General features: G+C 39.2%; 1 protein-coding gene across 4 annotated transcripts in view; it reads right to left on the bottom strand.

The window, feature by feature from the left end:
• CAB39L (calcium binding protein 39 like) overlaps positions 1-10092 on the bottom strand; it is a 46231-nt gene extending 36139 nt beyond the window's left edge. Inside the window, exons 1-4 of one of the 4 annotated variants that reach the window (XM_065743949.1) lie at positions 9072-9135; positions 7854-7937; positions 1567-1570; positions 1118-1268 (exon numbers count right to left, since the gene is read on the bottom strand). In XM_065743949.1, the coding sequence (XP_065600021.1) occupies positions 1118-1268; positions 1567-1570; positions 7854-7937; positions 9072-9135 (303 nt within the window). Of the gene's footprint in view, positions 1-1117; positions 1269-1566; positions 1571-7853; positions 7938-9071; positions 9162-9507; positions 9719-9792; positions 9882-9941 lie in introns of those variants that run through there. The other 3 variants (XM_065743947.1, XM_065743948.1, XM_065743946.1) reach the window with 3 other exon arrangements.
• Positions 10093-16421: the final 6329 nt, after the last annotated feature.

Here is a 16421-nt window from a genome sequence, read left to right as displayed (position 1 = left end):
CGCTGAAATTCATGTGACTCATGCTACATAATTAGCACACTGAGCTACTTGCTTTGAACCTGAAAGTAACCAGAGAATTTTGCTTAGACACAACGGCAACTGTGGTTACCTTTTGGTTTTAGCTCATTCTAACACAATACTCCTGCTAAAAGTGGGAGAAGCACGATGTGCAAATACAAACATTAGCTGCATTAAGAACTGTGTTAATGTAACTTACCAGCTACTTCTGTTTCACTGTCACGCGGTTCTAACAATTAGGTTGTTGTTAATTAAAATCATTTTCTATGTTGTGTGAATACCTAACTGGTCACTGGAAGAGCAGTGAAAATAACTCAGGTCAGTGTCACAGAGTTAAAGGAGAGCAATAATATTAGCAAAAATCTATCACTACAATTAGATTATGAAGTAGCAGAGCACATTTACAAAACACACATCAAAGGTTAGAAAAGACTGATACAGTGAGACTGCATATATATGTGAATACATACAGGTTTGGTGCTTTATATGAACATTTATCAGAATTAAGTTTTGCCTCTGGGTAGCTATTAACTGGCAGTCTCATTTGTTACTCCGCTAGACCAATTAACAGTAGAATAGCTTCTTATAGTCTTTGATGCTGTTTTGTTAGACACATTTCTATTCAAAGTAGTACATCAACCCTCATTTTGGATGAGGCTCCTGGACCTCAACATTTTTTTTCTGACCCCAAGATGAGGAAGAAATTCTTTATTGTGAGGGTGGTGAGACACTGGAACAGGCTGCTCAGCAAGGCTGTGGATGCCCCCTCTCTGGAGGAGTTCAAGGCCAGGCTGAATGGGGCTGTGAGCAACCTGGTCTAGTGGGAGGTGTCCCTGCCTATAGCAGGGGGTTGGAACTACATGATCTTAGAGGTCCCTTCCATCCCAAACCACTGTATGATTCTAGTCTATGATCCGATCTGTTGTCCTGTATTTAGCAAAAGCTCACTGATTTTAGTAGAACTGTTCAAACATAAAGCTATTTATGCGTGCAAGTGCTTGCAGAAGCAGGGGAGTGAGTGAACACAATTTCACTCCCTTTATTCTGCTGTTTCCTCATCATAAAAACCTTATCAGTCTTCTACAACATTACCTCATACCTTGTCTGTTTTTTTTTCTTGTTTTTCCAATATGGCCATGTTTTCCTTCAGAATTTTCACAATCTCAGCAGGATTTTTGTGTGATTTACTAAACAAAGGCATGTTTTTTTCCTCCACCTGGATTTCTTCTTTCAGTGTGGAAGAGGAATGCCTAAATCAAATGAGAAAAAAATAATTTTTAAGGTCTATACAAAAAGGCAATAAAAACACAAAAAGACATTACAAACAAGATGCCTCAGGCACTTCATTCTGCTTCAACTAAACACCAGAAATTCTCACATACACTTATTTCAAGCTCATTGGGAACTGAATAGCCACTGTTAGCATGTGGAAAGCAACAACTCAGCACCTGTACAGAAGCTGGATGCTTCTGAAAGCCTCATACATACACTTCAGTGCTACAGTTGGATCTGTACGCATATGTCAAACACTTTATCTACAGCGAGTACCTTGCTGGTTCCACTAAGTTTCTGATACTGGTTTCTTAAAAATGTTATCAGTTCACTGTGATGCAGAGTAACTAACTTTATACTCCCACATGCCAAAAGCATCTTTTGTTTAAAACACTGCACAATAAGGATGCAGCTTATCAGCCATCACTCATTCTTCTTCAGCTGCCTTTACGTTTTCAGTCTAGAGGGTTTTGATATGACTTGGGCTAACTCCTTAAGTCTGACAGACTTGAAGAATCCATCAGCCTGCAGGTCAGACCTCACTTACGTAAAAACACTGCCTGAATTAAATCAGAAACAGAGTATTAGGCCCAAATGTGGGCACAAACGTTTTCATGACATTTAATGAAAGATCAAGCATTTGAGTGAAAATATGTTTGCTCATTTAATTTAAGACATTCCTTCTCTGTATGGCTGGAAAGGCAAATACCAAATCACTGTATTTATACATGAAAGAAACAAAGTAGCTTAGCTTAGGATCCTATAAACCATTAAGTTGCAAACTCCCATGGTTTTTTTCTGAGAGTCTAATACAAAGACCTACTGAAGTCAACAGAAAGACTAAGGATGGGAATGTACTCTGGTTAAGCCAAGAAATACTTTATAGGGAGAGCATAGCACCACTCTGCATCCCAGTTTGTACAACATGGAGAGAAAAAAAGAAAAAAAAATATGAGCATTTTTCATCTCTTTCCACAACAGAAGACAACCATCATCACCAACCCTCCTCACACATATTTCACAGATTAGCACAGCACAAATATATAAACAAATCACTTACACTTCCTTGTTCCTTTTCAATTCATACAATTAAAAAAAAAAAACTTTATACAGAATGTTTTAATGTAGGGAATTAAATGAGGGCAATATATCATACAAAAATCACAACAGCATTGTCCCAACCAACGCTTCTCATGTTTTGTTGTTACTGCTGATAAACTTCAGAGTCCATCAGGAAGTATGATCCCACCTGTTCCATACGTCCATACATTAATAACTCCAATACATCCTATGGAGCTAATGTCCAGACCACATAGACATTCTATTAGAAATGTAAATAGTAACCACATAAATAGTCAAGCACAAAATTCAAACAAGAGAGCAATATTTAAAAAACAAAAACAAAAGCAGCTATTCGGATGCTGTCCTAACATCTTATTAAAAACATTTCAAAATATTTGCTGATTATCTTTACAAGAACAGTTCCTATGACACAAAGGAAATACTTCTAAATGTCGCATTTAAACCATGAGTTCCTTAATAATGTCAAGAGTAGATGAATTTGTGATAGCTTCTCAATCGTTGCTAGGTCAGTTTTTCAGAAATATTCTCATGTTCAAGTTCTGAAAGCTCTCCTCCTTCAGATTTCCATTTACAAGAGCCTCATGACTTGGTTCAAACTAATTTTCATTTTTGCAGTTTTGGCTACATAACCTTCAATACTTGGCTGAGCTCTCAACGAAGGAGTCAAAATGAGCGCTCAGTGCTGCTCCCAAAGAGCTCAAAAGTGTGATTTTTGGCAGCACCCTCTGACTAGCAACAGAGCACAGTCACACCTCAACTTGCCAATGTGCAAGACTGAATACTGGGTATACTCATGACTAACTCATTTGGGAATGTTCAGCTATATACAAGCACTGGAAAAGGCTGTGCCTCCCATCACTTAGCTTACTTCATCTTAACAGGCAAAGGCAGTATTATTTTGTTTGAAAGCTGCTAGCAAACACCAAGCATCCTGTAACCTCACACATTCTGCCATTAGCTTAATACATCAGAACACACAGAAGGGACTGATTCTGCAAACTGTCATTAATTGCATAGATAAAGCGTGAGGATGTGAAGATCTGAGTGATCTCACATCTGGTGAGCTGAACCAGGCAGGCTGCATTTTAGAAAAAATACAATCAAGGTGTGGTAGGGCTGTTCAGACTGCTACAGACATCCTTTCATCTTCTCCTTTCAGAGGTCACTACACAAGGAAAAGCAAAGGGGCAGACAATTTGATTTTTACATTGAAACAGTCACGAGTTAAAAATCATGAGATTTAAAAAAATAAATCTGATTTTCTAAGTGACATATTGACTATGAACTACAAGTATGCTTTTTGCTATACCCCCAAAGAAGTAACCTGCATAGCTGTCTAGAGTATGTAAATAATAACTAATTTTGCTACAGTCCAGTAGCCTGGCTAGCACTTTTTCTCTACTGTAGTTCATCTTATCACTGAGACACCACAGCACTGCTGAGTGATAACTGAGCATTTCACTTCATATCCTACCACTGTTCCGATCACAATGGCAAAAATTGCTGAAAATGTGGCAGGAAGGGACTCGAGAGACTGCCTAGTTCATCCCCCTGCTGAGCAGAGCCAAGTCTCTGTTTCACTTCATTTATCAGTCTTACACACAAAGCGAAGCATCCACTATATGTGGAGGGAAGTACAGAGAAAAAGGAGAATAATGGCCATTAAAAGAGTCCCAGATGTGCATCAAGGAACTGACTTAGCTTTAGGACATGTTTTTTAACCCATCAGCATCTGGAAATAGATGACCCATCACTTAGATAATACTGGCAACTGCAGGTTACTGTCACATTCAAAACCCTTTGGTTTTCCCCCACTGGAGTGTCCTAGGGGGCATACACTATTCACAAATACAGACAGAAGCAAGAGGTGGTAAAATCACTTTACCAAGATTTGGAAGTTGTACCACTTAGTCTTAAGGCCAACTATTTCATAGGGCACAGTGCAAAACAAGGGCTCCCCTCCTTCAGATTTGTTTCTCGTGAGTGGATTCTCTAGCACCTACAAAAGCATGAGCTCTGGCTAAGGATGAATCTGCAGCTGCAACGCTTCTGCCCCATTCTACTCCTTCTACCAGTTCTCTGCTCCAGAACTTTAAATTTGAAGCTTTTTTCATCAGTAGAAGCACTAATCTGGTTTAAATTCCCTATTCTCCTCATACCTTATTTTCACTTCGTTCTTCAGAACTCGGTACTTTAAAAACATCTCTCTCTCTGTCAGAGTTGCTCAAAACTGGTTAAAAAGTTCAAAAGTTGCCGTGGGAAGAGAAGTGGGATGAGAGATGGATGGTGTGACCTAAGATCAGAGATGGATGGTGTGACCATGAAAAGATTTGTTTCTTAAAGAAGTCAGTCTGAAAATAACTGAAATACAAAGATGAATGAGAACAAAAAAGAATGCAATGAAGGCTTATCAGATGTAGCTCTGCAATTTCTTATTAATGAAGTACAAGGCAAAGAAAATAGAGTAGATCCCACATGTCTGACATGAAAGGATATTAAATTGAATAAAAAAAATAAACCAGCTGAAGGAAAATTACCATGTAAGTGGAGACTGATCCTCTGAGAAGGCAACAGCAATTCTGCAGTAGGACCGTATTTACAGAGACATGGGATTTGAAGCCCTACCAAAAAAACTCTGATGACTCACAATAGGAAGACACCATAAGTACCAAGAAAGACTGAAATACCATTGCCTGAGAAATCAGACAGCCTATAGGATTGGAAAAATGGAAATGGAATAAAAAGTCAAAATAAAAAGTATCAGACAACATACAATAGAAGGACAAATGAATACCTCCTTCAAGATATCTATCCTGAGAAATAACAAAGACAGATACCTGGTCACTACATACATATTTTACAGATGAGATAAAAACAAATAGAAATCTGTGATGAATTAAGGAAGTGATCTCGAATAGAAATACAAAAGCATACACGTTTTTGTACAAAGTTTTGACAAAATCTCTTGAGGAATACTGTACACAAGTGAACATCCAAGTCAAATAAAATCAGAGTAAGCTTAGAAGAAGAATACAAAGAAGCTATTTCAGAGAAAATAATAATAATAATAATACACTATTTGTACACAAGCAAATGGCTGTAAACCACCAATGAATAAACTAAAGCTAAAAATGTATAGGTTTCTAACCAGTGGAGCTTTGAGATTTTGAAATAACTTACTTTAACAGGCACACTACACAGCATCTGTTCATAAATTTTTGACACTGTTGTCTGGCACCGAGGGACAGAGCTGAATAAGCCCCTTTCTTTCCTGCTTTCTAGGAAAACATTTTCCAATTAATGGTTATTCAGCAGCATATGTTTTTATAACATCAAAAATGCATTGTAGTAATTTCTGAATTCCTAATAGGGGAAAGCCAACTTAAAAAACATCAGTCGGGATGATGTTTCATCAGTACTCTTGTGAGAAGCTTACAAAGTTAACAAAAGAAACAGCTGTTTTCTCACCAGCCTGACTCTCACAGCCTCTGAGAGTCTCTCTCCCATTCACAGAGGAAATGTCCTGGCAGCACCACACAAGGAATTACAGTTTTCAAAGTCTGCTGTTGCCATCAGTATAAACAGAACATTGCAGACTTCAGTGCTGGAGAGTCCAACACTTTTTATGAGCCTTACCTTTACATAAATACTTTCAAGCATTGCTTGTTTGTGGGGGGAAACAAAAGGACTGATTTTATTTTAGGTAAGTGACAAAAGAACCAAAAGACAATTTTAAAGCAACACTTTCTGCATGTCTAGCTGTATCCGTTCAAGTCTAAAGAAAAAAAAGTATTTCACATACTCCAAAGCAGTAAATTGAATCCAGAGGCACATGAGGTTTACAAGAAGTGAGCTCTAAGGATATCCGGTAGCCTGACAGAGATAACATCCCTTTATACTCAGAACATGCCTTCCTTCAGAGGCCTCCAACTCTGCAAGTACTTAAGTAAGATGGAAAACACTCTCCCAAAATGCTGTGTGAATAGTGTTACTCCCCTCCCTCTGCAAAGGGAAAAGCTGAAGCACAGGCCGATGAGAACACCTACCAAAGCCCACATTAAAAAAAAATAAAATAAAAAAATCAGTGTCTGTGCCAGGAATGAATCCTAGATCATTTGGCACTAAAGCCTATGCTTTATCAGTCTTCAGAATCTCTTCTGTCAGTTTATCTGCTAACAAAGGGAATAAAATCAGTGCAATGTGAGCTCTTCAGACCAGCTATGAAGCACACTATGAGATCTAGTTCTATTTACAGGCACTTTCCCCAAGTTCTTTGTTCTTTATCAAATACTTTCTTAAAAGATTACAGCACAGCCTATCTTTTAAGAAAATGAAGGAAAAATGCAGACAGCAACACGACTCTATTCATCAGCCGATCCCACTATAATGTGGCTCAGTTAAGTAGTTCAAAAACAAACACCTCCTGCCCACAAAGGCAAGAATGACAGCATGTGATTCCATCAGTGCATTCTTCTCAGATAGTCAACAATGAATGAGTGAATAATTTCCCTCCCTCTAGTATCTTCCATTACTCTTTTCTTAGCTCCCAACCTTCAACTACTTATTTACCAGAATAAAAGCATTTCAGTAATTCAGTATGAGTGAGACCTTCTTTTGAAAAAAAGGTTTTCATTTTTCATTCACATTAGTAAGCCTAAAAGCCATATATTTTAGGCCTAAATTAGCACACTTGCTTGGTAATTTTGCCCAATCAGTCTCTATATAATGAAAGAGATACTTTATTCTCCCTTCATGTCTTCCTGCCACAATATTTGAGAAAGTTGTTGCAATTAGAATCAGGAATTCAAACCAGGAAATAGAAAACTTCTGATCACCTGGACAAGTCTGTGCAGTCCTTTCACATGATCCACGTTACATTTGGCAGGCATAAGGAAACAGACCTACCCAAGTAACTTCTCTTGAAAATTTTCAGCAAGTTACAGATTTTGCAAGGTACACTGCAAATCAAACAATGGATTAAAAGAAGAGAGGACAGTTTTGAGGAAAGGCTGAATGAATGCTGTCTGCTCCAAAAAATTATTCTAAAAACTCAGACATTTATCAATAAGCCATCTACTTTTGGCTACTTGTTGCATTTCAAGTCTTTAAAGCTCCTTCCTGGTACAGAGGAGGCTGCAACTTCACCTGAAACGTACAAAACCTTGCAGTAATGCTTACTACTTAATTAGCCCTTAATATGCCTACCCCTCTAGAATAATCATAAAATAATATTAATAGTATAATGTAGTTGTTCATTAGTGCAAAACTGAAGGCACTCACAGTGATGCTTCACTGCAATGCTGTGATGCAGCAATCAGAGAAAGCAATAATTTCATTTTCAGTTGAGTATCTGAATGCCCATTCAATGAAGAACAAAAATATAATATAGTCTTTCAAACTCTGGATGGCTGTCAGGTCTCTGAGGCTGCAGTTTTATAAGCCCTTTGTTTGGTGACAGTGCCATCCTACTGTATGTCTACTCACAGCCCTTCCCCACCACCTCTGCTGGACTGGTGTAGCTGTTTGCTGGGCCACGTGGTGAGCCACATCAGGGAACAAAAAAAAAAAAAAAGCCCAGTGGGAAAAAAAACCCAAAACATTAGAACAGGTTTCCAGGCTTACAAAGACCTGTGCCTACACAAGAGGGGACAGTGGGGATGGAAGGGATACAGAGGGACGGGGCTACTCAAGCAGTCACTGCAGCTTTCCTTTTACTGCAACAAATTCTGTGCTAACATACCTATTATTATAAAATATTTAATAAAATAATGTTTGTACACATCAGTGCCAGCTAACATTCAGGTTCTAAAACCACACAAAAATTGCATCCTGGATTACCACACTCGTACCTTCCTCAACTATTCTTGTATCACACAGACTCTCCCACTAACACTAACAGACTAACTAGAAGTATCAGGTTATTATTTTATCTTGAATAAACTATAAAGATTAGAAACCAGTAGATTTCACAGCCACTAAAATCAGCAGGATTGATTAGGTATGAATATTTGGATGCTTTTCTCCATTTGTCAACATGAAGTCTTTCAAATCTGAAAAATTAAGAATTCAAGCCCATGCCTAACTATAGTCTACAGCAAAAGTCCCATAAGCTCAATTGTGCAGAAAGAGATCACTTAACCGATGTCTCTGAGGTACATACAATTCTAATATAACAGCTCTTAACAGCTTTTCATTTACTTAAGGTAAAAAGGAAACCAAGTTAAATTTCCATTTCTAATCATAGTAATAACTGTAGGAATAAAGGAAACTGGTAACATAATTTAAATAACATAGGCAGTGGCCAAGAGGGAACAGGACTTCCTCTAAACCCATCAGTGAAGAACATTAACACTACATTTCTTTTTCTTCAATATTACTGAGTTACTACTCTATACAGCATAAAGTTAACTGTATCTTCAGCAAGCCTGATGTGCTACTTCTGTAGTTTCAGAAAATGTGGAAATAATTCACTGTAGCAGTAATTTCACATTACTGCTATAATTATTCCAAGAAAGAGTATTTGTTCCTAAAAAGTTCCATTAAGCTCAGTGAAAGTTCTGCCTCGCTAAAAACCTCCCCACGAATAGCCCATTTCATGAAATCAGAATTTCAGGTTGACAAGACCTATTGGCTATAAATAGCGAGATGGCTGATTTACATATGCAGTTTCTTGTGACAATTCACACACACGCTCATCTTACATTCATCCCTAGCAGCTCCTGAGTTTCTTATGCAAGTGCCTGTGCTCTCATTCCTCTGCATCTCGGGAACGAGCTCGCAGCTGCAGGCAGTCCGCAGAGAGGAGCAAGAGCAATGATATATTGCAGATATTTTATTTTTGGAAACCACACTGTAAATACACCCATTTCCAGAGATATTCCATGGACACAGAGGGTTTGGCCACCGAGCCAGTCCCTTATGTAACAGAAGGCGTATTGTTTAGGATTGCCTTCTTTTAAAAGCCACTCCCGGTAACACAGTTTACAAAGCTATAAAAAGCTAACGGCGTAACTATAGAGAATACATAAATGAGTGGTTTATGAGGGAAATGCTATTGCTAAGTAGAAAAAGAAAGTTCTGTCCAATTACTTAACTTTATGTAATTCGGAGGAGATGATCTCGGCCGGTACTTACTGCGTGCAGCAGGGTCCAGGCTTGCCTAGGCAGCACAGCGCGGCACCATGGCGAGGTGCTGAAGACAGCTCTCTGCCAGCATGGCCAGTCGGGGGGGCTTTCAGTTATCTCCCATGTAATGTCAGCTTTTCCTTCTCCTTGACACGTGGTGGAGAAAGCAGATTCCAGAATTCAGCCTCTCGTTCTTCTTCCGCGGAGCAACTGTTACCCTCTGGAAAAGCGTGAGCACCAATGAGCGCCTGAGCATGCACACACACACACACACACACACACACACACAAGCACACGCACTCAAAGCAGCTGTAAATTTCCACTCCCCTTTCCCTGCAGCCAGACTCTCTCATGTGCCAGGGGCAGTTCAGCCTCGGGATGCGAGTAGCCCCGTGGCTGGCTGTGCGGTTTTCCCACCACCCTCCCCACTCCCTCGCTCTCGCCTTTCTCATGGGCTCGCTCCCCCCTTTGCCTCGCTCCACATCAGAAGATCGCGTGTAAAGCGAAAGAACACGGATGGAGCTCCACTGAGAGATCTTCCTCGGGTTAAAGGAAGAGATGCAAGAAATTTCACATCACTCCTGTAAGTTTCCATTCCCCTCCCAGGTCTCCTGGTGCACAGGAGGCAGCTCTGATGGTCCTCGCCCCAGTCACGTGGCAGCGGCTGCTGCAATTAAATTATTCACCTTGCTTTCCTGCTGAGAATGCAAATAAGCGTGCCCAACAATGGTTTGTTTTGACAAGATAAAGATAAAACCAACACGCTAACGCATGACATCTTTCAGAAGGAGTCCTGCCCAGAGGAGCTGAAGTTATTGCTCTTTCCTGCCGAGCTCTGTTTCCAACACAAAAATCAGAATCAGTTTTTGCAAAACACCATGGGAAAAAAAAATAAATCTGCAGTATGCTCTAAACAAAACTTCAGCCTCATGGCGAAACACTTTAGCTTAAAGCATCTTTACAAGGGCTAAAGTGTCAGGAAAACAAACAAACAAACAAACATGGAATTAAAATATTCTGAAATAGTCACTACCAGCTATTATCAAGTGCACAAATACAGCAGAATGCAATTAAGGGAATTTTTAATGCTGTGTTTTTCTTTCTCAGCAGCTACTTGCCAGCATACATCAGGGCAGCCTGAGCTAGTGGTTGGCAACCCTGCCCACGGCACAGGGTTGGAACTGGGTGGGCTTTTAAGGTCCCTTCCAACCCAAGCCATTCTATGGTTCTGCATCCAGAGGGAGGTGCGAGCAGCTCTCTGAAGCTACATCAAGAGCAAGGAAAGGAAAAGTCTTCACCAGGCACCACTAGCCTTGTAGGATACTGAAATCCATCCTCACACGGAACTTGGCCAAGCCATAGCATGGATGTGAACTGAGTGTGTATTTATACAGAGAACACCATCCCGGAGGGAGATTTCACCTCGTGAGGACCTCCTGTCCCCTGAGGGCTCCTTAGAACTAAAGCCAACTAAAGTTCCACATTATTCAAAATAATACTGTATGTTACGAGATTTGCTTAAGGAAGCTGTTCTCAGCCCTGCTGCACACCAGCATTAGAAAGATGTGTTTAGGGCTCACCTCTGGTAGCTATTCACAGTCCTACATTACAGACAACAAGAAGCATGAAAAACACCTGGGAGATGTGTTTCAGAGGAGTACAGCTGAAACATTCACCTTTTAAATGGCAAACATCTTTCACTCACCATCTTAGTTCCTAACCAAGGCAAGGAGAAGCTGTGAAAATCCCCCCCTCTGAAGAGGAAAGGATCGGCAGCATGCCTGGCTTCAATCATTCTGCTATTTTAAGCACAGAGAGGCAGCAGTCCCTGCTCCCTGAACCTCACAGCATACTTCTGCATTTGCACAGGAGGCTCTGAGCCATCTTCAGAGCAGCAGATTTGTGCTCTTATCTGTAAAGCATGTTGTGATTTTGTCCGTGCTTTACAAAACACATCATCAGAATATGTCATTCCTATGGTTTTGGATTGCCCTTAGCAGTACTGGAAATGAATTCATGCTGCTCCTTTCGCACCCAAAAGTACTGCAACAGGTGACAGCAAGTGGTGGATTTTGTTGTAAACCAGTACTGTGAAGTACTGGAGAAATATTCTTATTATGCTTAAGTGGTTCTGACTATTTGGGTTTTTTAATCAAGATATTGAATCAGTAAATGTCATAGCTAGATTCAAATGGTAAGAACTCTGCCCTTGGTCTACTACTGAAGGCTTTTCCTAAGAATGCACAAAAATATGAGCATGTCATATTGTTAGTTTCCACCATGTACTTTTCTTTTTAACTCTCTCTAGGGAAATTGTAACGTATCTATACTAGATTCATCATTTCAACAGATAAAATGATACTCCTCTGTTACCCCTTGGGGCTCAGTGTTAGTGGGCAGTAACCTGAAACTGCATAATAATCATAAAAAATGTTTTAGTTGCATATTAAGGGGCCCCACAGGATAAGCTGTGTGCCACCACATTAACAAAAGTGTTCACAGCATATTCTGATTAAGAACTTCTCTATAAGCATAAAAACATCTTTAAAAGTACTACCAGTTTCAGACTATGTATGTCAGTTTTCATGATTCCAAGGAGTAAGTTGAATATGAACTCAATTTACAGTTCAGCTCCGATGGGCTTCTACCTGAGGAAATACTTTTTGACTTTCCTTGGAGCTCTCTATGTGCTGGGAGAGGAAGAAACGTGCCATGCCCCCATCCCTGTGTTGTAGACAAGAGACAGTTCAAAGGAGAGCAGCTAGACAGGCATGGAGCCACTTTCTCTTCTTTTCCCATCTTTGTTTCATCATCAGCACAGTTAATTCTAAGATGACAGGAAAATGCCCTGCACCATCCTCAATGGATTAAACCATAATTAGATATTGCTCTAACCTGTTTTTTTGTTTTTGTGTTTGCCAAAAAGGTATTAAATATTTCAAAATAAATAACATTTTGTCAATTCATAATTTGTAGCCATCTCAAGTAAGAACAATGACATAATTATGAACAGTCAACAATTCTTCATAGTCTAAAAGTACACTGAAAAAAATGTCTGCGCATTTCTAAAGGATTCCAGTCTCCACATATTTAAATTCCATTATATTTGTTTCCTTTAAAGTGCTGAGAGACATCAGGCTAATACATGGTTAGAGTCCTTTTGAGAAATGTTTGTCCTTGTTTACTTAAATTATGCCATCAAATAAAGACCAAAGAGGGAAGAAAACAAAAGGCATTCCATTATTCCTACCCTTTATTTTCTAAAATGGAAAAGAGAAATTAAGGAGATTGAACAACAAGTGTGGTAGCAATAAATTACAGAGGCAGATGATAAACACATAGTACATGTATATTAATTCTGCTCATTTAATCACCCATTTACAGTCTGCCTACCTCCTCGAAGATTACTTCCAGCATACCAAAGCCCTAAGCCTCAGATAACAACCAAAAAATGTCCATCCTTCCCCCAAAACTGCTCAGTGCCAAGGCCCTGAGCAAAATTCAATTCTACACAGCTCCTAGTTATGTAATACCAGATATCAAGAAGAGAAAACTTAAAATACTAACCCCTCTTTGAAATCCTAAAACTAAGGGAACCCACTCAGTAGGATTTCTTCCTACTTTTATAAAGCCCAGGATATCAAAATTATGGCAGTTTATCAGGTATGGAGCAAGGGGACTAAAATTATTTACATTGTTCATCTGCCCTATAGAGACATCACACTTCGACTCAAAGCACTTACAACAAAGCAATACAAGAAGTGTGTCCAGTGACACTTCTAAAATCCCATAAAATGAGAGATTTTACAGTAACTTTGTGCTTTTGTATTATTCTACAAGCTTGCAGATGCTCACTTTTCCCTAACCTCCCATAACGTGACCATTCTAAACTGATGCCACTAAAACTTTTCATCACCTACAATTTATCTCCAGCACACACATACCTTCACTGAAAAACAAGTTTATGTGTGCCTACTCACTCAAACACAGGAGAAGGTTAAAAGGGGTACGGTATGTGGAGAGGTAGATATATTTTCCTTCATCTGCCTAAAAGGCAGCCAAGCTTCTGGCCTCTCTCAGAACTAGAAAATAAGATCATAGAATTGAACGTGTAGGAACAGAGAGCACTGACCTGCTATGTTGTAGCTGAAGTAAGCAGTAAGGATTAGACAGATGCTTCTGCGCAAGTTACTCTTAAAAACGCAAACATGTCAATTGTTCCCCCTCTTCTTCCTCCTGGCTCCCTCTAGTGATCTTAAAAATATACTGCCTTTTCTTTAATGCAAAGAGAAGCAATTAGTAAAGGTAGGTATTTTTCTGTTCTGCTTTGTTTTTTAAAAACCTGCACTAACTCTTATAAACTGCTTCTAAGTTTCTCCTGAATTTATTATTTCCAAGTTCTCCACTCCAGCTCCACGCATCAACACTAACCTTTCTACCAGAAATTGGAAACATTTATGTATGAAATACTTTAGGTATGAGCCAGCATATTTAAAATTTACTAATTTTAAAACCATTTATCCTTTCTATCCCATCTATCCTTTCAAGTAGATTAAAACAGCTACAGTGAAACCTTTTCCATACTCATTCACCCCCCATCCCAAACAAGGATGTCTCTAAAGAGGTTATACAATCAACAGCTGAAAAATAAAATACAGATTAAATGTTTATGCCTGCCCTAAGAAGTCACTTATAAAATGTTAATCACATTCCTTATCTACTGTGTCCCAACATAAAACATGATTAAGAATCACAATGGCACTCCCATTTTTATGAGTGGAGAACGTTACCTTGAGGAACAGTGAACATTCTGACATGACAATGTCAAGATTTTTACCTGTGGACTTAAAACATAGTCCTCCAAAAGCCAGTAACTTCCTGAAGGACTGAGCAAATGCTTTTAATGTAATTACAGACTTCACCTCTTCAAAGTGCTTCTATCCCAACTTTGTATATTCAAAGAATCATGGAATACTCAATCAATTTCACAGCTTTTTTTTTTTAATAATAAAAATCAATGTTTGTTCCATTCATAGAACTAAAAAATGTGAAAAGGAAAGTTCATTGCAGAAGGAGCTAAAAAAGACCTTTGCTGAAGATCTAAAATTTAGCCTGTCTTTGCAGGAGCACCATGGGACACCCCATTTTATAGTTCATATCACAGCACACACACAAAAATCACCTACGGTAACAACAACCAAACTTCCTAATAATGCTCTAAGCTGCAAGGCGTATTAGTGCATATTCATCTAACTCTAATGCTAATTTGCCATGTAAGTATTAAGACAGACTGACTCTGATGACATTAAATCACGTGGTTCTATTTCTGAGAAGAGAGAAGATGGGTTGGGAAAATAAAAAATGAAGGATTGAGACTTTTCCTCTGCTGACCACTTCTACAGAAATCTAAAACATTTTTAATCGCATGTTCTCAAGATGATTTGAGAACAAACAAACAAAATTAAGGTTAATTTAAACCAAAAGTTAAATGCTCCCACTAGTAATATCCATTTTACTATGAGGAAATCGAGCTGCCACTGAGCAAACACACAGAGATGTGCATTCTAAAATGTAGTGTTGAAGACTGTTAGTAGATAGAAACTGGAACCATCATTCTGGATGACATTCTGGGAGTTGATGGAGACAAAGCTCCAAGAGCAGCTGACACCAAACACAAAGTAAAAAAAAAGAAAAAGAAATACATACCAGAAGAAGGACCACCTTCATATTATATCTTCTGGCAACTAGCATCTTAGAGACTTTTCTAAGTGCCACCCACCATGCCAGATAGCTACAAATGGCTCTGTAACCATTCACTTTAAAGACCAGAAGCTATTTCCCTTGTGAGAGTTTGAAATCCTATCTGCAATACTTAGACACAACAGACTGCCTCTTAAGACTGACCAGCCAAGAGAGCTGAGACAGTTGTTCTACATGAGTAAGAGAGAGAATAAGACATCAACAACATCAACTATTAACTGCATTCCACTCAGTTATTTCTTTAGGGCACCAAAGCCAAAATTTACTCACAGAACTGCTGTATTTTTCAAGTGATCGCCTCAAATAAGAGAATAAATACCACCAGAAAGTCCTATACAGAGACAGGATGTCGTGCTAATGAAGAAATGAGTTCAGAACAAAGAAACTAAGAGTCAGTTCCTATTTGTGTCACACATTTCTCCGAGAACTTGGAAAAGCCACTTAGACTCCTCACGGGAAAACAAATGCATCAAAGAACATAAGGTACTCTGACATTATAGAGATAGAAACTAAATAAATGTACTAGGCAGTACATTGCTTGCTGACCCCTTTTATGCTGCTTTTAGATGAAGAGTCATAGGTTTTTCCAGTGTCAGATAATGAAACGTAAGAATTACAATAAATTATGAAGAAAAGTTGCTATTTTTAAGCAAAGATGGATCTAAAATGGCTTGCTCAAAGCTGCACTAGAAAACCTTTGACAGCCAACAGTTTTCCTAGGACTCAGAGAACATAGGTCTTCTCATGTTTTTCCTCATTACTAAATTCTATCCTTCAGTAACGATAGTTTAAAATACTGGGTCGGGATAGGGAACCTGAAGAAGTCCAAGTTGCACAGTGTCATTGTCTCCAAAAGTACCCTGAAGTCCTTCCTCTTGACAAACGACTAAGTATATTCATCACAGAATCACAGAGCTGTAGGGGATGGAAGGGACCTCCAGAGACCATGGAGTCCAACCCCCTGCCAAAGCAGCTCCCTAGCCCAGGTTGCACAGGTAGGCGTCCAGGCGGGTCTGGAACGTCTCCAGAGAAGGAGACTCCACCACCTCTCTGTGCAGCTGTGCCACTGCTCACTTGGCAGACTGTGCATATACTTGCTTTCACATAACAGATACACAGTCAGTCATGGAACACTGGATGCTTGCATTTTCTGTCCCACAGTA

The sequence above is a fragment of the Cyrtonyx montezumae genome, unplaced genomic scaffold (assembly GCF_038088225.1).
Source record: "Cyrtonyx montezumae isolate F1298 unplaced genomic scaffold, pur_monq_1.0 scaffold_3, whole genome shotgun sequence".
Classification (NCBI taxonomy): Eukaryota; Metazoa; Chordata; class Aves; order Galliformes; family Odontophoridae; genus Cyrtonyx; species Cyrtonyx montezumae.
The sequence above is the reverse complement of the archived record's forward strand: the minus strand, read 5'-3'. Positions and strand labels throughout refer to the sequence as shown.